This window comes from Protomyctophum bolini (assembly GCF_963924005.1).
Source record: "Protomyctophum bolini genome assembly, chromosome: 11".
NCBI classification, from domain to species: Eukaryota; Metazoa; Chordata; class Actinopteri; order Myctophiformes; family Myctophidae; genus Protomyctophum; species Protomyctophum bolini.
Window position 1 is genome coordinate 18,809,727 of NC_137872.1, and position 24,829 is coordinate 18,834,555.

General features: G+C 43.2%; 1 protein-coding gene across 1 annotated transcript in view; it reads left to right on the forward strand.

Annotated features, from left to right (window-relative positions):
- doc2a (double C2-like domains, alpha) overlaps positions 1 to 24,829 on the forward strand; it is a gene marked incomplete at both ends in the record, with an annotated part of 65,967 nt that overhangs the window by 8,888 nt on the left and 32,250 nt on the right. The window contains 3 exons of the mRNA XM_080775052.1: positions 11,131 to 11,210; positions 21,681 to 21,755; positions 22,215 to 22,324. Of these exons, the coding sequence (XP_080631178.1) occupies positions 11,131 to 11,210; positions 21,681 to 21,755; positions 22,215 to 22,324 (265 nt within the window). The remainder of the gene's footprint in view (positions 1 to 11,130; positions 11,211 to 21,680; positions 21,756 to 22,214; positions 22,325 to 24,829) is intronic.

Below are 24,829 nucleotides of genomic sequence, written 5' to 3' on the forward strand. Positions count from 1 at the left end.
GAGGGTAGGGTGTGTGTCACTTCGGCTGCTGGTCAGGGCCTCGCAGCCTGGACGCTGCACCTCCACGTTGAGGGTCATCCTCTCGAGTGCGCCTCTGAAGAGGTCTCCGGGGATGATAGCACCCTCGGAGAACTCTCTCTGGGCAACGGGATCCAGACCAGGTGAGGCTTCCAGCCACCTAGAGGTGATGGAAGCCGTGGCCATAAGGCCGGTCAGGTCGGTGAGTCAGTACGTGAAGGTCACAATTTTCTCATGTAGGCGACGAACTCTAGCCAACTGTTCAGGAGTAGGGGCGTGGCCCATCTCCTGAAGAAGGGAGCTCTGGGAGCCCTGGAGTAACGTTGAAGCATTGAGATGCCTCCCAGACGCTACTACGGGGGGAGGGACACGAGAGCAGTGCGGAGTAGCCGGGAGAGTCATGGGCTCCTTCCAGCTAGCCGTGTAATGTGCTCTGAAAAACCTGGGACAGGGGAAGCAGTGGTCCCCCGACAGTGATTTTTGTCGTGTACATACTGTGCAGCTTGGCCACAGACCCACCCATGGTGGGGGTCTGTGTCAAGAGCTTTTGCCTTTCTTTGGGGAGCGGTCCCGGTGTGCAGTCTGGGGCTGCTACACTCTGGACGGGGCCCAAGGCATGGGAGAGCGTCTGAGCACGCTCCTCCTGGAGACTGAGTTGCAGGGTCCGATTGGCCCCTCCAGAGACGCTGTGCCGGTCGTAATCCTGGCAGCCGTCATGTTGGCTGTTGGACAGCAACGTGAGGCATTCAGTGACCGTAAGAGCGCAGCGTGAAACAATAGCCGAAGTAGCTCCGATGCTATGGCTATGTCATAGACGAGTTGGTGTGGCACCTTGAAAACAGCCTATCTGGAATGCTAAACATGCTAGGGTGGCGTCGGCCATCCAACGAGGTTGCTACTCCCGACCTCGAAAAGGTTAGCTAAACAGCTAAACAAACCTAGCTTCACAATGTACATACCTGTAATGTTGAGGGAAGCAGTCGGTTGTCGAGGGTCGTTGGGGAGCCACGTCGATTGAGACTCGTGCCTTCGGCCGCTGCGTGAAGTAGTAGTAGTGTCGGTGGAGGCCTAGGACTGCATCCGACACCCCGTTGTCACAACCACCCGGCTCAGGGGAGCCTCGTTGGTGGGCTGACGAGATCCCGCTGGAGGGAGAGCAGCACCCAGAGCAAGCCGGCGAGGCCTGGCTGATGTCTTGGGTCTGGCTCCACAGGTCTGTTTACCAGTGAGGTGAAGAGCATGTGGAGCTTGTTGTTGGCGGTCCGAGCCGCCTTCCCGGCAGGGGAGGAGCCCAGGAAGGACTCGTCACTGTGTCTCTGAGACGCGTCAAGGTTGAGGGGTCTGAAGAGAGAGGACGAGGTGGTGGGCTGACGAGATCCCGCTGGAGGGAGAGCAGCACCCAGAGCAAGCCGGCAAGGCCTGGCTGATGTCTTGGGTCTGGCTCCACAGGTCTGTTTACCAGTGTGGTGAAGAGCGTGTGGAGCTTGTTGTTGGCGGCCCTTATCACCCCCGCAGGCCATCTTGGGTGCTGGTGTAGCTTGAAGAAGGAACCAGCAGTCCAGGACATTGTAGAAACACTTCACTTTTAAGTTATAATATAATATCATTATAAAATAATAATATATAATATAACCAAAATGTTGTGAGGAAAACTGTCTGTAACTCACAACCGGATAAGGAGAAAAGTGGTGGTGGAGTAGAAGAGTAGGACTCGTGGTGCTCCACTGGGAACTGGGGAGGGCTGTCGCCACCCCCGCAGGCCATCTTGGGTGCTGGTGTAGCTTGAAGAAGGAACCAGCAGTCCAGGACATTGTAGAAACACTTCACTTTTAAGTTATAATATAATATCATTATAAAATAATAATATATAATATAACCAAAATGTTGTGAGGAAAACTGTCTGTAACTCACAACCGGATAAGGAGAAAAGTGATGGTGGAGTAGAAGAGTAGGACTCGTGGTGCTCCACTGGGAACTGGGGAGGGCTGTCGCCACCCCCGCAGGCCATCTTGGGTGCTGGTGTAGCTTGAAGAAGGAACCAGCAGTCCAGGACATTGTAGAAACACTTCATTTTTAAGTTATAATATAATATCATTATAAAATAATAATATATAATATAACCAAAATGTTGTGAGGAAAACTGTCTGTAACTCACAACCGGATAAGGAGAAAAGTGATGGTGGAGTAGAAGAGTAGGACTCGTGGTGCTCCACTGGGAACTGGGGAGGGCTGTCGCCACCCCCGCAGGCCATCTTGGGTATTGGTTGTAGTCTGAGAAGAAACGGTAGCCCAAGAGGAAACTTCTTTTTTTTTTTTATAGTTATATTATAATATTATTGTTTTAAAAAACTAATAATATATAATACAACAGTAAAAAAGAGTGAGGAGAAAATCTGGTACTCACAAGTTTGTAGAAGACGGTGAGGATAAAGCTATAATATATATAATATTATTGTTTGACAACTAATAATATATATATATATTACAACAATAAGAGGATAAAGTCACAGTATATATATTATTGTTTTACAACTAATAATATATATATTTGCAACAGCAATGTAGTGTGAGGAGAAGGATCTGGCACTCACAAAACAGTGTTGAAGAAACAGGAGTCCAAACAGAGAGAAAACCACGTTTTGCAACTGTGGCTGCTGTTTCTAGAAGGGAAGGCCGCAAAGCCTGGGACTCGCGTAGCGAGGCCGTCACGCTGTTGTTGTATCAGGTCCGACGTACAGCAGGGCTTCCGTCGGCAGCGTGGATTGCGTCACGTAGAGTAGGGCCGTGGATCTCTAACCCGCACGTGCGAGGGACGCTAGAGAGGGCTAAGTTAGCGCCTGACGGCTGGAAACTTAGCTAACGTCTCGCGGAGCTAAGAGGCTAGCGGCTGCGTTCGCGGGAGCTAGCTAACCCAAGGGGCTAGCGAAACTGCGGAGGCTAGATAGAGCAGCGCTGGTTAGCTTGTAGCTGGGCAGGTGAGCTAGAGAAAAAAACTTCGGGCCTCGTTCTAATGCTTATCAGCTTATAGTAGTGCTACGTTGTGCAACAGTAGACTAAGGCTAAGCTAGCAGAACAAAGGGACGCAACGTGGCTAGCAAGGGGGAAACAAAGTTTCGGGGATAGCTAGCAAGAGGACAAACCACAAGCCGCCGTACGGCCCACTTGAGTTTTAATGTCCTTAAAATAACTTACTGGCTTTTAAAGCTGGAACGTCCGTGAGTGAGAGAAGGACACCAACGTAGGACTGCGAATTTCCGCGGCACAAGTTTGAAACCCGTCCTTTATGGAAAACAATTTTCAACAGTCGAAAAGGTGATTCTCTTGTTTAAGACGTGTATGCGTAGCACAGAAAGCGAGGAATGACGTTGCTCAGGGCGGACCTTAGGTTATATACCCAGTGGGTGGGGACATAACCACGCCATGAGCGACAGTTCACGATCCAATGGAATTGTTCCGTGAGTGTATGTTAGGCTGTGTGCCTGCGCCATCTAGTGGCTTGGACCCCCGTATGACTCTCTCCGAGAGGTACTTAAGATAACTGTCCTCTAAAACCCAATGGTAAAATGGATATAAAAAATTGACATTAATAAAACAACCTAAAACCATAAAAGAGTAAAAGTTCATGTATGTACAGTATACGTATGTATTTGGTTAAAATGGGTAGGGTTTAAAAAAAGGCAAGAGCTTGCTCTGGTGCACTGGCCTAAAAGTGGGTCCTTAAAAACTGCTAAAACTTCTGAAATGTATGTATGTAGGTATCTGTATGTATGTATGTATACATGTATACGTATGTATGCATATGCATGCATGCATGCTGGGGTAAGGTAAGAACAGTGGTCTCTGATTGGCAGGGGGACAACAGTCAGCAGTAGGTTGCACACTAGTTGGCAGCTTGACAGAGTGCATTTAGTTTGTAGTACTTTTCAAAAACAGGTTTAAAAAGTGCTTCACAAAACAGGCAATTCAAATCAACAATGGAAATTAACAAAAGAAAATAACAAAAAAATAATAATAAAAAAGAGAAAGCAGAAACTAGATGTTCATTCATGCTAGTTAAAAGCCTTTCTATAATAATAAAATAATATTTTAAAAGTGGACACAGAAGTTGTCCGTCTAATTTCCAGTGGTAGTTGGTTCCACAGGAATGGAGCCCTATCAGTGAAAGCCCTAGCTATTACCTTCCGTCACCTTTGTGTTTGGTCTGCTGATCTAAGATTACGGTTAGGAGTAGGAGTGGACAGGAGGTCAGAAATACCAATAACAGGTGCCAGTCCATTTAGTGATTTAAAAACAAACAAGTTAACTTAAAATCAATTCTGAACACAACTGGTATCCAGTGAAGTGAGGCAAGAACAGGAGAAATGTGCTCATATCTTTTTGTAAGAACTGTAGCTGCTGTATTTTGAACAAGTTGAAGGCGATTAGAAATATGAACTTGGCATTACATACTATGAATTAAGAATAAATGTTAATTATATTATAATAACATCTCTGAGTGTGGGTAATCTCCATACTGTATATAGGAATAAAGGGACACAGAGAAACATATACAGAAATCTCTATTATGGGCAGAGACAGACGGGTGGGACGAATCAGGTATCAGAATCAGAAATGTAAGCACAAGGTCGTATTATGCCCATACATGGGCATAAAAAGGACACAGACAAACAGCTATACAGAGATCTCCATATATGGGCAAAGGGGACAGGCAGCGAGTTACAGTATATGGGCATAAGGTCCATATATGGGCAAAGGGGACAGGCAGCGAGTTACAGTATATGGGCATAAGGTCCATATATGGGCAAAGGGGACAGGCAGCGAGTTACAGTATACGGGCATACAAGGGACAGAAAGTTTCTGACTTGCAGTGTTCCTAAGTAGTCCGGCACCAGTCTACTGATGTTTTCATCGTATATGTCATGCTTTGTGTAACCCAGAGACACATATGGCTTTATCGGGCCAGTTTTCTACTGTGCCTTCTATTGGTGAATAGTGACAAAGCCCTGAACCAGACGTTTACGAAATGCACTGGAGTCTAGGAGCGTTTGACTCCAATGAAGTGCACTGGAGTCAAACGGCAAAAAGGATAGAGTGCGAACCGGGAGTGACAGCCCTGCCCCCAGCTATTCATTTCAATGGAAGTTGCTCACTGGCGTTTGAAGCACCCGGAAGTACCATTATAACTCAATGGCTCGAGTGAGTGGAAGTTGAGAGCTGTCTCAAATTTGAGGTCAGGGTTGACGCACGTTACACACATGATGTCACTGAACGTCTGTCCACCTACATGAACGTGCTGCAGTTCCAGTTTTGGCCAACAGGGTAGTGGCAGCTTCAACGTTGGACAGCTGTTCTGAGGGCTTGGCCTAACCTTGATGTGTCATCATGGCATCAGGAGCATCAGCTCCATATATGGGCACAAACGGGGCAAGCCTGTACATTGGGCATATAGTGATGACATCATGGATCTCCCCATATGGGCATAAAGGACTGACAGATGGAGATCCTAAATGGTACGTTTAGGACATTGAATTACATTTGAGAGACCTCCATATATGGGCATTTTGGCTGTGCGACGTAGGTGTGATGGCAGGTAACTGGGCACTGAGTGGCTTAAAGACCAGACCCATTGAAGGTTGCTGCACTCTGTATTCTACCGTGAGCCAACCCAGACAACACATTGTCGCTTCAGGTCGTCACTTTGAATCACTAGATTGTCTACAACGAGCGATAACTGTAAATGACACAGGCGTCCTTGTTTCCAGGACAGAGTGGCAGTTGAGCATGCGTCCCAAAGCGCTTCTGTCAACATCTCATTACTGTGGGGTTGAGATCTCACTCATGATTACATGCCTCTGAATGATTCTGACTCACCGCAGACCAAAGTTAATTGCAATTCAACATGTCTACTTATTTACATAAACTCATTAAAACAGGTCATTTTGCAAGTGTCATTTGATGAATTACCTTTCAGCTATAAATAATAAATGGCTTGTTATATATATATATATATATATATATATATATATGATGTGATATTGATATTTTGTATTAGGTTAGTCTTTTGTTTATTATTGCAAAATAGATCATACAATTTAGTCTGAATATTGCAGTTTCCTAGGTAGAGTCACTGCATGTTGTAAAAAGAAAAATCACACTTGCGTGAACATTCCGTGCTCAGCCAAGAATCATCACTATGTGCCACACACAAACACAAAGCTGGGCATAGGAGGGCCTAGCGCCCCTCAAAAATAGTTAAAAGGGTCTCACTGAAGCAATGAAGCAAAGCAGACTGACTCGCGAGGCTATACTCAATCTGGTTTCGAGAGGATACGGAAATGGCCTGTGCTGTGTGTGCAACTGTGCATGTAGTACTTGTACGTGTGTTTGGGGAAATACAGCAGCAATGGGGGATGTACAGAATTAGAATTAGGGGAAGTCATTTAGTATATAATTTAAGGTAGAACGTGGGCTAAGGTATATACAGTACATACACACATATACATCAGAGTTGGGGTGTTTGGTTGGAATTGAAAAACATGACATTTTAATGTGTTCATTTGTTGTTTTTGTAAAGCCTTGCCATGCTATATTGGATCCACAGTCATCCGATTTAAGCCTGCGCACACCGCCACCAGCCAATTTATTTTCCTGCTCACTGCGATTCTATTGTCAAATTACAGTGTGTCTGCAATTATTCATCACATGTACAAAAAAACTGGTATACAAAAATATATTGCCCTCTAAAATGCAATTATAGTGCAAGTATATAGAACAGAACAGAATGTGTATGCTTTGTTTTCACTGTGAATGTGATGTGTCATGTTTACAGGGTCTTATTGGTCACTCGGTTACATAATATGACACTCCTCGTTCCAGTTACAGCAGGTGCCAAAGGCCTTCCTGTCCATAGAAGGCTGATAGATAGAATAGAGGTATAGGCCTATTGTATAGAGGGGAGAGTTTGTTTCTCTCTGTAAGGTTTAATTTATATTGACTTTAATTTGGGGTACAAGCAAAATTCGGAATGTAATATGAGAATAAATCTCTCTTTGGAAATTATCACGTTAGTATATTTCATATATCCTTTGTACAATTAGGTAGTTAAAGGTATATTGAGTGATTTCACTTAATTCAAATTGTTTCGTTGTAATAATCCTCCCTACTATAGAGTGTGCTGACCATAAGGAGTTCCTCCCTGGCCCTGGGGTAAAAAAAACCTTAGGTATCGTTTTATAGGTGGCCCAGCCTTCATCCAATCATATTAAAGAGGGTCCTTCCACCAATCATGATCGAGCGGGGGCGGGCCTTGGTATGCGTGCTGTTGGCCTGTTGCGTGTCCCCCCACTGTAGTGCGTACATGTGCATATCTTGTTACCGGAGCAGACCGGGGGTTGTCTAAATCACCCAAATCACTGAATGCTCCTTTAATTAAGTTACGTTTTTAAACTTTGCATGAGTAATTTTACTCTATAGGGACAAAAACAAACAGTCACTGTTGCTTTGATTAATTAGTTGGGTGTGAGTGTGTGCGTCGGTTAATCAACTCCCCTCAGTCACTGACTTTGTTCACAGCTGCTAGCCTCTAAAAAAACATTTCTGCACCTTTTAAGTTGCAGACTGTCAGTAGTTCTGACTTTCTTTCTTTATTTCCTTTGTGGATGGTGATGAGAGTTAAAATGATTGAGTGAGACAGAAGTGTTCCTTCTGCAGCCTGGGGCCAGTTATATGCAAATGAGTATGTGTGAATGAGAGGAGATGCAGCATGACAGTGTGATGCTATGTGAGAGCTTATGACAGTGAGACTATCTTTGTATTTATTTAGTAGTTATGTTTAGTAGTAGTTAACCCCAGTGGACATTGTGCAAAAGAAATACCCTTCATTCGATATGAGATTTTATAGGTTTTGTAAAGAGGGACAAAGTTTGAGGGAAGGCCTTAATCACAGTGATGATACTATTATGACTACGGCTGCACCGTACCATTTCACAAAAAAAAATCCTATTCCCTCCGAGTCACAGTACACCAGGAGTAACACTGAGCCACTAACAGGTGTTAAAGCTGTGCATCTTCTGCATTTGTCCAGTGAAGAGTCAAGACTACGATCTACACATTCTGAGACTAAGGACTGCCGCTGGTTTCAATGTGGACAGCCAGCGTACCTATACTCGGGACTAGACAACAACAGCAAAGTCTGAGGTGAACTTTCATGACCGCGGTGACGTGTTGAGGACATTTAAGTGACAGCCAGCAGATCTTGGTGACACCGGACGCTCTATTAAAGATGTGCTGAAATATGTCCGCGGAAGGAAGGAGGACATGATCAGTGGATTGACGGAATCAACGAGGAGACACATACAGTAGGCAGCATCTGCATATGATAAAGACACAGTTGACTGAACGTTCTGTGAAAGACATGAGTATTGACTTGAGGACAACAGCCATAGGAGAAGGGCAACTTGCCCTGACATGGACACTTACACCTGACACTTACTCTAACACTCATAAATAACAGCCTACAGCACCTACCTACCTGGCTGGCCTTTGGGATTTCTCTGATAACAGCCACATATTGCAGGCTGTCTATAACATATTTGTTATGCAAATAGACATTCAGCTTTAAGTTGTCACTTAACTGAGTGCGGTCAGGGGAGAGATGGTGACCTAAACTCTAGAAGTTAAAGTTAGATGATCAGTATGACATCATTGGGAGGCATAAACTGTCGATACATCAGACGTAAATTAGTATATTTGCTAAATCCATGTACATTGATATGATTTGTTCATTAATATGCGGTGTCCTGTCTAAATAAACAAATGACACGCATGCACATGCACACACACACACACACACACACACACACACACACACACACACACACACACACACACACACACACACACACACACACACACACACACACACACACACACACACACACACACACACACACACACACACACACAGCATCCAAGAGATCAGAGAATACCACCCACCAAATGTCAACGTCCAGGTGCAAAAAAGCACCCTTGTGTCAGCAGTAGGGGTCAAACCAACGACCTTTCAAATGTTACTCTAAAGTTAACTCGTCATTTTAGGGTATCAACCAGAAGTGACAACTCTGTCTCCATCAGCCTCAATGATTTACAAAAACGCATTTATCTCAGATTATTTTCCTAGGTTGCATTTTCAGTCAAAACAAGCTTTATTCAAGGCCCACATCGATGATTGTTTACAAAAATGTATTTTCCGGGTAAAAGAAAATACAATCACTAGTCGTTGTTTACTTCCGGGTCACGTCTCAGGACCCGTGGGCCTTCAAGGGTCTTCACTGTACAAACGCTGGCAGTGGCAGGGGATGCATTCATTATACTTAGCAGTCAATGTAGCAAGACCTTGAGGCCGATTCTACAAATACCTTCTAAAATCTGTAGTTTTCACACTACCAAGATTTCAAGATGTTCAAAAATAGCAGATATCGTCTGCTATTTTTGAATAGCCAATGCTAAAATCTAAAATGTGGAAGAGCCACTAAGAAGCCACTAGTAAGAAGCCACTCGAAACTTATTTTAATTCCATGAAGAGTATGTGAAAATGTTAAAATAATAGTAGGCATTATATGTGGCTTACTGGTAGCGTCCACAAGACATTTGGGCAGATTGCCTGTCAACTTCACTTCCTAGCAATTATTTCTCTGTATCGAGACGAGGAGTTTAGGAAGCCGGGAATAATGACAGAAGGAAGATATTGGCTGCATTTATAACCATGTGAACCATGAACAATGGCTGCTTAGCACTGCTTACGGTACCTGTTGTTGACACTTGCAACATGATGTATTAGTCATGTCCACACTAATGCTATTGTATACAAGTGTACAGGTAGGCTATACGTTGGCCTTAACCGGGAAAAGCATCTCTGATTTAGATTTCTTTGACTATTCAAAAATAGCAGATATTCAAGCTTGTAGATCTGCTATTTTTTATGGATATTTTAACATTTTTAATTCAAATCATTGCTATTGGGGGAAGAAATTATTTTGAGATGAGGGTCCACGGCCAAATACATATGTTGGGGGTCCTTGGCATGAAAATGTTAGAGCACCACTGATATAGCAACATACTGTACGCATTTCAGAAAACTGTTAGGATTTAGAAGACATTTGTAGAATCAGCCTCAGGTCTTAATAGGCTAAAAGTAGATTTAAATTTGGCAGGGTTACTTCCTCCATGTGACACTAGAAAAAAAGTGTAGTGTAGAAAGCATTGTTTATACTTTTTTGATGTAACACCATTTAAACATGTTGCCATCATGCATACTGTATGTTGTAAGCTGGGTTCACATGTTGGATGTATGTATACGATTATTATCGCTGGCCGGTGGAAACCGGTTGAATATGTAAAACACACAGACAGACTTAACCACTTGTTTCAACCTGTGTATTTATTTATTTAAGTTATTATTTTTGTGGATCCATTTCCAAGAAAGACTAAAAAGGTGAAACGTGGCGAAACATGGTTTCTTCCCGACAGCGACAATGGACCTAAGCCGTGTGCATGCGCATGTATCGGAGCTCCAGTTCATTTGCTTGCACCTCGCTTTTAAGAGGATTTTCCGTGTTGGCGTGTTGACAAGTGATGTGCCGTGTTGAGATTGATGTGACAGCTGTTGGTACAGTAAAGGGGATTTGCATCCTGTGTGTTTGGCCAGATTTATGCCTGTCGTCCCACTGCATGCTTTCAATCCAATGAGACACATTCTTTTTCTGAGGGAGGCATTTAGGCTATGTTGTCTTCTGATGTGACGAGTTTTCTTTATTTTCCTTCCCCTGATTCATGCTAATGTCCTGTCTTTGATGTGTTCTAAGCCAGCGGTTCTCAAAGTGGTGTCCGGGGACCCGAAAGGGGGACTTTGAGGTGGTTCCAGGGGGTCCCCAGCTAAATGTTTGGAACCAAAGGGACCTACAGTATGTAACTCTTAGAGCGTAGACATGGGACCAAATGGACCCCAGGCCAGCAGGTCCATTTAGTTCCATTTGTACGCTATAAGCGCGACATTTAACCATTTGAGAACCAGTGTTGTAAGCTTTCTATGTGTTGCCTTTGCCATCTCTCTAGCTGCCTTGGGGACGCTGGAGTTTGAGCTGCACTATGATCAGAGCTCCAGCGAGCTGCGATGCACCATACTCAGGGCCAAGGTGAGTGAGCTGTTCTCTCCCCGAACCGTTCTGTCAGGATCTGTATTTCTGAACATTATTAACCTGTCAGCCGTTTTCAGAGTTCGACCCCTGCATAGGAAAGCGCACAGTGCAGGAAAATAAATAAAAATAGTAGTTACAATATAAGATACATATTGGCACTATATACTGTAGGTAGAAGTAACACTAACAGACAATAGTAGGGAAACCGACAGGTAGCACCAGTCAGTAGCACCAGTGCCCAGACTCTGATGCAAATTGTCCCTGTTGAGCAACGATGAGCCTACCTTCTGCAGGACCTCTCTTTGGGTATATACTGTATACTGGGAAACTATATACACAGGTGTACTCAATAACATTCAACACAGGGATGGATAGGCTGGGGCAGACAGGTCGCATGGGACGCTCAGCGGCCCTGCTGAGCAGCCAGACGAAGCAGTGAAAGGCCCTGAAAGACACACAACGTCGGTCTTACCCAATTTTTCTGTTCCATAGAGGTATAAAAGGATAGAGGGAGGACCGGAACTACAGCAATGGAAGTTGCTCAGTGGCGTTTTGAAGCACCCTGAAGACTGCCGGAGTGGCACGAGTGATCGGAAGAGCAGCCCGGACCTCAAATTTGAACGTCCGTCCACCTCCATGAAAGTGCTGCAGTTCCACTTTTCGCTAGTAGGTAGTGGCAGCTTCAACATTGGATAGCCTTACTGGGGGCTTGGGGTGGCTCAGACGAAGCAGTGAAAGGTCCTGAAAGATACGTCGGTAACAGAAAAATTGGATAAGACCGACGTATCTTTTAGGACCTTTCACTGCTTCGTCTGAGCCACCCCAAGCCCCCAGTAAGGCTATCCAATGTTGAAGCTGCCACTACCTACTAGCGAAAAGTGGAACTGCAGCACTTTCATGGAGGTGGACGGACGTTCAAATTTGAGGTCCGGGCTGCTCTTCCGATCACTCGTGCCATTGAGTTATAATGGTACTTCCGGCAGGGTGCTTCAAAACGCCACTGAGCAACTTCCATTGCTGTAGTTCCGGTCCTCCCTCTATCCTTTTATTGCGAACGCAGTGAGCACTTACTATGAGACCTAGCAGATCATGTCTGTCTGTGTGTCCGTGTGTCCCCCCTTTGTGCCCATATATGTCCAAATATGGAGTGTGTTGCATCAATCACAAACAAATCACTCAGCTCCATATATGGGCACAAACAAAAAACTTAAAAATAACTTAAAGGGACACTTCACCCTTTTTGCAAAAACATATATGTTAATGACGTTTAGGAGCTTTAGAACACTTTCCTGGGGGTCTTTATGTGTGTAATATGTGGTTTTAGATATTTTATATTGTAGCAGTGAGCCTGTTGTCTCTGATGTCATGGACACTGGTCTCACTACCTTCCTGGACTACAATTCCAATCATTCTTTGGTGCACTGCTCCTCCTTGTGGATAGGGGGGAGAGCTCTTACTGAGACAACATGTAGTCCAGGAAGGAAGTGAGCCCAGTGTCCATGACATCAGAGACAACAGGCTCACTGCTACAATCTAAAATATCTAAAACCACATATTGCACACATAAAGACCCCCAGGAAAGTGTTCTAATGCTCCTAAACGTCATTAACATATATTTTTTTGCAAAAAGGGTGAAGTGTCCCTTTAACTTAAAAAAACCCAAATATGTACGAGCTGCGTTCGCTTCCCGCGTTTGCGCGTCTTACTGGTACCTCTATGGAGCCACCGCTGAGCAGCTTTTACTGTAATTAGAGGTTTTGACGCTCTTAGAGGTTTATGTATTTACCATTGCGTTTCAATCCAAAGTCGAATTTTGCCATATTATATATACTGTTGGAGCAGCCACAAACTACACAGGTACGTAAGTCCCAATGTTCTGGGCATCTTTGAAAAGTTAGTGTTAGTAAAAGTCATGTAAAATAGTTACATGAGCAGATGAACACAAGTCACTTTCACATTCAGAGCTGACTGTTTACACCACAGCCATGTTGGCTCCACCTACAGGAAATCCCTTGGCTGCGAGCAGGGCATCCGTCTGTGGATCTGTCTATAAAGAACATTTAATATGGCCAGGTCAATGGGCACTGAAGGAGAACAGGCCCAGCTGTTCGCTGAAACAGTTCTCTTTTTTGGTTAAAACAAATCTGAGAATCTTAATTTCCCTCAATGTCTAACATAAAAATCTACATTTTGATGATATACAGAAATAACTTTTGATTAATTATTAACTGTTAAGTTTAATTGATTAATTTCTTAACAGTGATTAATCGAGTAAAGATTAACTATTAACATCCCTGCCTCTGTGCTCTTTCACATACAGCACTAGGCGCATTTCGTGAGACGTGTGAGCTGTGTGAATGACGCTTCATTCACACTTAATAATTCATGCTCGCCCTTTAGTGCAAGACATAGTCTTATCCACTTTAAAGGACCAATTCACCCATTTTCAACCAATTAGTAATTGGTCTTCACTAATGTTCATTATAAGATGGCAACGTTTCCGTCTACTTGGTCTGTCTCTCAGAGGAGGGCTGTGGAGTGGACGATTCATTATTATTTTAATTAATGCAAGAACACTGGTTTATATTTCAGCATCAAGGAAGAGCAAGGATGTAGTTTAGCTTTGATGAGGTCTTTGGTAAGCAGGTTTGTGAACGGTCCATAACCTACCAATGAGTAGCAAAGGAAGATAAGGGTTATGAGGGGAAGTGCTCCATTATGGTGGTCCGCTGTCTGTCTGTGCTGTTCTGGAGCAAAAACGGGGGAATATATTGTAAATGAGAGATAATTCTGGTCTTGTCCAAAGTTGGCAGATTAATGGTGATAACCACTCAGCTATCAGGTCACTGCAGGGTGCCCCCCCCCCCCCCCCCCCCACTTCTCAAACACTCAATCAATGGCTTATACCAGTAGTTAATTTCAAGGACCCCCACTTTAGTATGCATTAGATTAGGCCTTGGACATAACTGAGGGTGAATAAATTTAACCAAATAAGGGTCAATTTGATTACTATCCTTTTGGCCAGATGGCTTATTTTACAAGACTGGAAGTTAGTTACTCCACCTTTAACAACTTAAATGCATTGCGATGCGCTGTGTGCTTGTCGTAGGGCTATTTTGAGCTAAACCTTTCCCCACAATAGCAGCAAACCAAAATGATTGTTGCTTGAGAGTAACCTGTGTGACCTGTGCAATATGCTGTGCCATTAGAGGATACAATATATACCAAGACAGCATATCCAGTACAACGTGACCTGTGCAATATGCTGTGCCATTAGAGGATACAATATATACCAAGACAGCATATCCAGTACACTTCCATTATCGCTCATACTGCGTGTACCTGACATAGGTCTATATATTCCACAAGTATGAAGACAAAGTTTCGTTGAAGGATGATCATCAAAACAGGGCCTAACAGTCTGGCTTGCTAGACCAGAGCTGTCAAGTCCTCCCTCTCCCTGCCCCAACAGGGCAATGAGCTCCCTGAGCTGGTGTCGTCTTTGACACCTCTTCATACACAGAGAAGCTCTCCCTAAATTGTGTTAATGATGAACAGGCTATACTACAGTAGCTGACAGTACAAACCTGGCTGGTTAAGTTAAGAACATCCATGTATGGTATGTACTTAAGACAGATTCCGCTGACAGTGTAGCAGTAGACGTAGCAGTCCATGGGGGGGAAGTCAGCTGTTAGATTGACAGCTGCAGTATAGAGTTGGAATTAGCACATTGGTGTGGAAAGTTGCTGACTGGACATTCAATAAGATCGAGTGGAAGGCATCTATTTGGCAATATATAAATTCCGCCACCACACCTCTACTTTTATTCTTAGAAATACTTTTTGGATATTTTATATCGTTGTTGTCAGCCGAAACCTTGTTCATAAATGAATGCCCTATTTCATCATCACACGAAAGTAGACAAAATAAATAGCATGATACAAGCTTGAAAAGCTGCAATTTGTGATATTTCTTTCCTTTGTGTAAGTGAATGTTAAAGTTGTTAGGTGTGTGTGGGGGTTTTATAAATATTGAACCAATGAAAAGTATCATCAAGACCTTTGTGACTAAATATTAACTACGCTTGATCCATCAGCAGGTTCTTCTTTCAGTAAAGTAATGGTTTTGGACATGGTGGTTTCTGACAGCAACGCACCTAATCAAGTTCCTCGCATGTGAACATGGTGATTGTGATTGAACAGCGGATAAAATATGTACAACATCAGCATGCTGGAGATGCTGCCCTTTGTCGCAGGTGTGTCATTAAGTGCTCTCCTCCGTGGTGAAATGCCACGCCGGTTGTCGCATATTTAGGAGCAATCTTTCATGCTGCTCTGGGTCTCGTTGAAGAGGTCACGTGACGGATTCGGTCTTTTCCAGCTGAGAAGGTAATTGTTATCCCCCGGTGATGAGGAGGAAGCTCACCCATTCTCTCGTCTTCTCAAGGTTAGGCTACAGCAGAGATTACAATAGTTGTTTTATCAAAGGACCCCCAGTTTGACATGCATAAGGACACGGACGATTATTCTTTTTATCTGTGGAACCCCAATCAAAATCATTAGGGTTTATTTAACTGATTTATACCAGAGTTAGAGACCCATAAGGGTCCTTTGGCCCTGGATGTCGAGCGCCATCCAAGGAGGCATTGGGTCCCATTTTTATTGTCTTTGGTACGACTTGGCCAGGGATTGAACCCCGACCTCCCAATCACAGACTATAACAAAAATAATTTGCATGGATGCACCTGGGACGTATCCTCAGTGATGTATCCCAAGGTCATCGGGATTTCGGGTCTCTCGTACATCATACCCCTCACTCATGCGACCCTCAATCAGTCCCACTAGTGCAAAACCAGGGCCTCACAATCCGTTGGAACTACTCCAGAACAACTCTGCCAGGCACTCCAACAACAACAACTAAACTATTTTTTAATTTTATATATTATTCCTCTAGTCTGAGAACCATTGAACCATTGAACAATTAAATAATGTTTTTTGGTCATAATTTGTCTCGAATCAGATTTAGTTAAAAGAAAATGGTCAGAAAATCGTATTGCGAACCCAAGATGGTGAATCACAAGCCGTGAGCTGAGTGGATTGTTACAGCCCTAGTAGCTACTGTTGACTCGTACCTCATTTACAAGCGTGTGCCTGGTGATCTGTTCACATCAGCAGAGACAGTTTGCAAGCCAAGGCAAATGCTGGGGAGAAGACAAGTGGATTACACAAATGTCATTTTACAGTAATCCGACAGCTGTAAACTAGGCTATTGCTTTCATTTCGTTTGAGAATATGTGTGAAAGGAAGCTGATTTTGCATATTGTCGCTGATGGGCAGAAACCTTGTATCTCCATATTTTTTACATTGCGTGAGATTGTAGATCGGCTATTTTCACTATTTCATTAAAAAGAAATATATTAAACAATTTTGGACATTGGTTTCCACTAGGGATGGGAAAAGTCAAAAATCGACTTGATTGTCGACACATGCTTATCTCGACTAAAAAATAGTCTTCTTTTTTTAACATATACATTTTTGTAATGACTTCATAAACGTTATAAACTACTGGCCAATCCACCGTGATTGGCCAGTAGTGAGCTGCTTGCGCATAGATTGCACATAGTTGACGGCCAAGATGATTCGAGAAATGCCATCAGCTCACGGAAGCCTTTCCCGTCAATCATCTTGGCTGCAATTCTGCACACACTATGCGCATTTTTTGCAATGGCAGATTTGTCTGGCTATGCGAGGCTAGTGAATCCTACTGTTGTAGCGTACTGATTAAACAACGATTCTATGTTTAAAGGACCACTTCACCACTTTTCAACCTATCTTCATATAATAGGTCCTCACAAATAATCATGAAAAAATGGCACAATATTTTTCTGCTCGGTCTGTGTCTCATAGGAGGGCTGTGGGCAGTTCAGAAACCGTCTTCCAGTGACATCATCAATGGGGAATACAAGCTAATAGAAACTGCAGGCTTTCTAGTCCTGAAAAGTTGCAATACGAAAATGGAAGCCATCGTTCTCATGATAATGAAAATCTAAACATTTTTGTAAAATAATCTTGTTTAAAGAAGAAATCTGCCTAATGATGATGTCACTGGAAGACTGTTTCTAAACTGCCCATAGCCCTTCTATGAGACACAGACTGAGTAGAAAAAAATCGTGCCATTTTATCATGATTATTAGTGAGGACCTATTATATGAAGATAGGTTGAAAAGTGGTGAAGTGATCGTTTAATAAACACAATCATCAATCAATTTACAAAATAAAGTATTTTTCATTTTGGCTTTGATACAAATTCTAAACATGATGGGTGCAGCTGCAGAACTCAAGTGTCAACTAGGGGTGCAACGGTTCAGTTAGACCACGTTTCGGTTCGAACCTCGGTATGGGGGCCACGGTTTCGGTTCGGTTTCGGTACAGTAAAAAAAAAAATACTCCCTTGTGAAGTGACCCCCAGGAACGCGCCCTACTGTACCCTCTACTGTACTGTACTGTAGTAGTGTCACTGTACTGGCACACACGAAATCATCATATACAGTTAATAATGTGCGTGTGTGTTAGGTTGTGCACAGGTGGTGAAAAACAACCATGCTGTTTTCATGCTCATACCCAGCCAGCCAGCCAGGCAGTGGCTTGCACCACTCAAAAAAGTTTATTTATAGCATTTTCTTTTCTTCTCTTTTTTTAGCATATATTATTTTATTAGGCATTTCTGCCTTTTCATTATTTTAAAGGGGGAAAAAAACCTTATATTGCTATTTTAATGTGCCTCATCATTATTTTCAAGGGGAAATAAATGCACCTATGCGCTCACACGGGGCATTAAGCACATGCAGGAAAGAGGAGAGGAGAGTGTCTCCTGGGAGGGGAGTATTCACAGTGAATGCGTCGTGTCTCAGAAAAATAGCCTACAAAAGTTTAGAATAAGTCTACATGAGGATTTAAGGATATTATGCTTATATTATTAGAAGAAGGGCTTCTATCTACAGTCATGGATTGGACATGGGAGTATTTTGTTGGTACTTTTCTGACGGAATGAATGTCCTGCTGCGGGTTGTTTTTGCTCTCACTCTCCCTCTTAATTAGCACTCAAACAGCGAGTGCAGATGCAGAATCAGATCTGAACAAACTTACAACGACCGTGCTTAGAAGCCTGTTGGCGCGAGGTTACTCCGCTGTGTGTGTCTCTGTGTATGACGATCAATAATTATTCCAAGAACGACGTTTAAAGACGAGTGCTGGATTGTCATCATGCCGTCTCTCTCTCTCTGTGTGTGTGTGTGTGTGTGTGTGTGTGTGTGTGTGTAGGGGGTGGGCCGACAGAGTGCTACACTTCTGTGACCGAAAGAGTGCTAGACTTCTTAGTAGGACGGTGTGTGACCGATAGAGTGCTAGACTTCTAAGTAGGCCAGTGTGTGACCGAGAAATACATTCTTCGCAGCTGTAATAAATGAATTAATGCAAACCGAAATAGCGCGGTTCATTAGAGCGCATTGAACCGTGTATGTGGAACCGAACGGTTCGGTTTTCGGTTGAAAACCGTTGCACCCCTAGTGTCAACTGATGCGCAGCCAAAAAAAAGGAGAGAAATCTATTGATATCTATTGACAAATGGGCGGGACACTTTGGCTCGCCAAATACTGAGTCGTTCACATCCCTAGTTTCTACCCGACAATGACAATATGTTCATGGCAATGGTTGGCAACTACTATAGAAAGACTGCATGCAAATGTCATGCCTGGTGCTGAAAGCTCTGTACACAGCTATACAGGAACTAGTGTCTCTATCCATGGTGCTGAAAGCTCTGTACACAGACTGGAACTAGTGTCTCTATCCATGGTGCTGAAAGCTCTGTACACATACAGGAACTAGTGTCTCTATCCATGGTGCTGAAAGCTCTGTACACAGACTGGAACTAGTGTCTCTATCCATGGTGCTGAAAGCTCTGTACACATACAGGAACTAGTGTCTCTATCCATGGTGCTGAAAGCTCTGTACACAGACTGGAACTAGTGTCTCTATCCATGGTGCTGAAAGCTCTGTACACATACAGGAACTAGTGTCTCTATCCATGGTGCTGAAAGCTCTGTACACATACAGGAACTAGTGTCTCTATCCATGGTGCTGAAAGCTCTGTACACATACAGGAACTAGTGTCTCTATCCATGGTGCTGAAAGCTCTGTACACATACAGGAACTAGTGTCTCTATCCATGGTGCTGAAAGCTCTGTACACAGACTGGAACTAGTGTCTCTATCCATGGTGCTGAAAGCTCTGTAGATAGACTGGAACTAGTGTATCCATGGTGCTGAAATCTCTGTACACAGACTGGAACTAGTGTCTCTATCCATGGTGCTGAAAGCTCTGTACACAGACTGGAACTAGTGTCTCTATCCATGGTGCTGAAAGCTCTGTAGACAGACTGGAACTAGTGTATCCATGGTGCTGAAAGCTCTGTACACAGACTGGAACTAGTGTCTCTATCCATGGTGCTGAAAGCTGAAAGCTCTGTAGACAGCTATACTGTAAAGGCCTATTCATAGTCTGTGAGGTGACCACCGCTCCAGTGGTGAGCTGACGGTGGTCACCTAACAACCGAAAATCCAGACTATGAATGAGCCTTAACTAGTGACTCTATCCATGGTGCTGAAAGCTCTACACAGACTGGAACTATTGTCTCTATCCGTGGTGCTAAAAGCTCTGTAGGAGATTAGATAGACAGCTAGCCTGCATGCCCCAGCCTGTGTGATTGCTGGTCTAGAGGGGCGGGTGCCCGCAAGTACAAGGTGGTGGATCCTATTGGAGCGTCCGCTGCCGCCTTTCACGATTTTCACGAAGGTTACCATTGTCATAGTGCATAATGATGTAACCAACACCGCCACAGCTAATCACATTACAATGGGAGTGCACCCATTATGAATCTGATTAGCTGCACTGTTACTAGCCTGTCATATGTTTTGATCTGTGGTAGTTTTAACATGAACTTGAAAGCAGCCTAGGGTTTTATGGTCCTTCAAGTGGTTAAACACAATGGGTCATTATGAGGATACATCCAGCCTCTCCACGGACATACACTTTCATATACAGTAAAGACTCCATCATAAATATCCCAAGGAATAGTGGGAGCACATTCTGTCCACTGGGCAAAGTGGATTTTGTGTGTAGAATTTTAAGCAGCCAATTGATCTATAACAGATTGACGAAATTAGATTTTGGAAGTGGCCCTTTAACTTTGACATAGCAAAGGAGGAACACTGCAGCTATTGAAGCAACTCACATTCATGGAGAGGATTTGGATGGAAATGTCGATTGGATTTTTTTCTTTTGTATTAGATTAGATTTTGTATTACCCCAGAACAGAAAGCACACTTCACAGGAGATGATGCAATGTGGGGGAGCCAGGTTGACAATCACTGGCATACGATTCTGGGATTGTTTTAATATGATTTGTGACATATTTGATATGAAAATACCTTTTCAGGTTGCTATTATAATTGTACTGATATATATCGGCACACACACACACACACACACACACACACACACACACACACACACACACACACACACACACACACACACACACACACACACACACACACACACACACACACACACGCACACACGCACACACAAATGAAATAAACACAATATTGAAAATATGGCACTTATGGCCACTGTAGCAAATTAACACATTATTTAACTGAAGGAAAAGTCTGCTTTGTCTCCTAATGATGGATAACAACCTGATTGTCTCTCAACATGCTAATCTAAATCTATACATCCCTCTGATAGAATGCGTAATCTTATTGCACACGTTGTACATTGTAGATCTGCTATTGTCAGTCTACAAAATGACGACATGTTGGGTGGTTCATGTTTGTGAAATGTTCTCAACTAGCGTCTTAATCAGTGTCTCTAAAATGCCGTAAGCCTAAATGTCCCCGAAAGACATTGTGTGAACCTGCTGATTTATTATTGCAAGTGAAAAAAGTTAAATAAATAAAAAATGTCACTGCAGTAAGCTATAAACACTGGACTTACTGAAACTGCAGAGTATTAAATAGATGTCCATGTCTTATTTCTAATATTGTATCCTTTAAAAGGTGGGTTATCATTCATTCATATCGTGTCCATTCGCTCCGTGTTTCGAGCTTGTGGATCTGCTACTTTTGTGTGAACCTCAAGTAGGCTTTAATTTACGAAAAAAACAAACACGCTAAAGACGTTATTATGGCCAGGGAGTTAAGAAAAATAAGTTAAAAGCGTTAAAAGCGTTCCTGGTGGTGTATTAAACAATTACATGCATATCAAAACAAAGTGGGGATACAATCCACACTGAGTGGCTCACACCCGAGCCATCCTCAGGTTGTATTGGGAGTATTGTGTGTTTGTGCGTGCACGCACGCAGTGACCACATGGTGTTTAATCAGAACTGACATTGTCCTTTCCGCAGGGTCTCAAGCCCATGGACTTCAACGGCCTAGCGGACCCGTACGTCAAACTGCATCTCCTGCCTGGAGCCTGCAAGGTGAGACAGTGTGTCACTGCTGTTGTATCGGACTGACCTACCAGTGAGGAGCCACCACCGGGAGAGCGTAGACTAGAGCCTTCGTCCTGCTCCTCCCACGCAACACTCCCTGCTGACAGGCACTGTCCCAGCCCATAGGATTACGTCCAGTGACAAATTTGCCCTCCCCACCCCCCAACACGGACCAATTGACCTTATGCACACCGCTGCCATCTTGCCAACAAGGTGGTAACTAGATGCAATTTCCCATTGACAGCCCATTTGTCCAAATAGAAAAGTCCTATCTGATTGTATTAAACAATGTCAAAGTAGCTCATAACATGTCGACTGTGGATTTTTATGAAACAAACACTGCAGATAGAAAGAGAATAATTCAAGCTTTTTGTAAAGCTGCAATGTTGGTGAGTTTGATGTTGTTTATATGGCTATAAATTATGTTTCTGTTAAAATGTGTTTCAGGCCAACAAATTGAAAACGAGGACAATCCGCAACTCTCTGAATCCAGTGTGGAACGAAATGCTCACCTATTTTGGAATCACAGACGAAGACATGCACAGGAAGACACTCAGGTGCGTGCGTGCGTGTTAAAACTAAGTGCATTTGTCATTTTGGACTAAGCAATCATCAGTCCAGGTGATAGCTTGGCCGATATTTGACTTTGATGTGATTTTTATTCAACACATTCATGTCTGATGCAAAAGTTCTAATGTGGTTTCATTCATTTCATTTACTGGTTAATTAATTGCAGGTTAACAGCTTTACACTTAGCTTGACTTGCAGTCTCCAGTGCAATGCATAATTCAGAGTGAGAAGGAACATACTGAATACCATCAGAAAACATTGTGCATGCTTTTCTATTATTATTGTCTCCGAAGGGGCAAAGGCATGGCTGCAACTATGTTTTGCACCCTGATGAGGTGTAATTATAAAATGAAAGCCACCCTCCCTGTTACATGTTTTCCTTTTCACAGGATCTATGACAAATAATGCATGCTTTCATCTCTGCCCTCAAAGAGTTTGTGTACTTGATGTGACTTGCCCCCACAGTGATATGTCAACAGGGAATGCTAATAATGTTAATCAACACGCTAGTCAGGGAACTAAGGTGTCAACAGCGGAACTCTCTCTATTGGAAAAGTGCCTCGTGTTAAAAAGAGAAAAATAACACCAAAGTTAAAAAAAATCACAAGCTCTCCCCCCTCGGTTCCCTGTATCTGACCATAACAAACAATGATCTGCATGATGAATGGCTCTCTAAAAGCCACTGTGGTGGAAATGTAAATAACTGGGGGACATTACTCAGTGTACAATATCATGCGGTGTGCTTAAAAAGCATTGTTTGCCATCTAAAAGATTACATTTCGCCCCTTCTGGCCCTTCATAATGGCAAATTAATTCTCCGAAATATAGCAGATATACAAGCTCACAGCACGTTACAGACGCAACACGTCTTGAGCTTGTACATCAGCTTTTTCCGGTGCCCGACACCGTCGCCCGATGAAGTGTAAATCAGGCTTAATGATGAAACGACTTTCCTTCTTTTGAAACTTCTGACAGCTGCAAATCGATGCAGGAAACCAGACAGCCATATCTGTAGCCAAAAGCAGTTGAAAAAATTTAAAATAAACAAACGCTATGCCTAATTACACACATAAATAAGTCAGCAAAGATTTGCCAAAGTCATTACGTATGCATTAAAATGAGTCGAGCAGAAGGAAATCTGTGCACGCTTTGTGTGTATCCGTGCAATTTGCACAGTTTCATTAGCTTGAGTCTCACCAGCACAAGGCTTGGCAGACACGGTTTCTGTGAAAATACCTTTCATCGCCCCTTGTCGCCCATGAGCTGCTGGCAGGCTATTTAGCAGTAATAATCCCTTCCGTTTGTAATATCCTCTTCACTTCTCAGACCAGGAGGGCCTCTTCAGAACCTCTCCCCCATTGCGCCACGACGCGACAGACTGGAAACAGAGATGCCCTCGGCCTCAGCCTCAGATCATCCGTGATAAATTACCTTTGTGGCGCCTCTGACAATAATGATCCCTTTCTGCAACAGATAACTATTTCCCAAGTTTCGCCACCAGCTCAGGCCTTTCTCTGGTGTGAGGGGAGAAAAGTCCTTTAGTGATTTGTCTAGTGATTCTGCCCATGTGTGTGATTGTATTAGTTAACACACACACACACACACACACACACACACACGTTGTATTGGCGTGCGTTCAGCTGTTAGGCAGACATACCGTGACTCCGTGAATGAGCTGTGTCTCTGTGTGTACTTGTATTACTGTTCTTATTACTATTCTGATGAAATGCCCACACAACTATCAGTAGAATAGCATTGTGGGCAGTTTTCCTGGTCTTCACAAGAGAAATGTTCTCTTGTAGGGGCAGGACATTTTAATAAAATCACCCATTTAATTAATGGGTGATTTTATGGTTAAAAAAGCATGTGTCTGCGACGCATTGTGAGCTTGTAGTGGCCAAAATGTATATAGGGCTGAACTGGTTAATGTACGTTTTATAATAATAATCTAAATCTAAAGAGTAATTATTAACAAAAAAAATCAAATAACTGTAGTGGAGTAAAAGTATTGGAAATACAGTAGGCTACTCAATTAAAGTACAATTACTTCAAAATTGTACTTAAGTACAGTAGTTAAGTACATGTACTTAGTTTCAACCACTGCTTAGTTGCACACAGATACTGCAACAGGCCACACTGTCTGTTATACTTCATTGTTTTCTTCTTGTCCTGTAGTGCATCGGTATGTGTGGGAGCCTCTTTCACTGGCATAGTGTCAGGGTTTGACAGGGGAGTGATAGGGTTCTGCCCTTTATTGCCTCAGACGGCCTATCAATTTCACTCTGGTCCATAAATAATACAGTATGAGTTTTATAGCAGCAGGCGTACCATGGTCAGCTACCTCTACGCTATGGTATGGCAGTGGTTCTCAACCTTTTCAAGCCCTGACCCCCAAAATAATCACTGGGGGAACCCCCCCGCTGTAACAATCACTTGGACTTGTAGGAGTTGAGGCATTACATTTGGTTTGAGGCATTACATGTTGTGAAAAT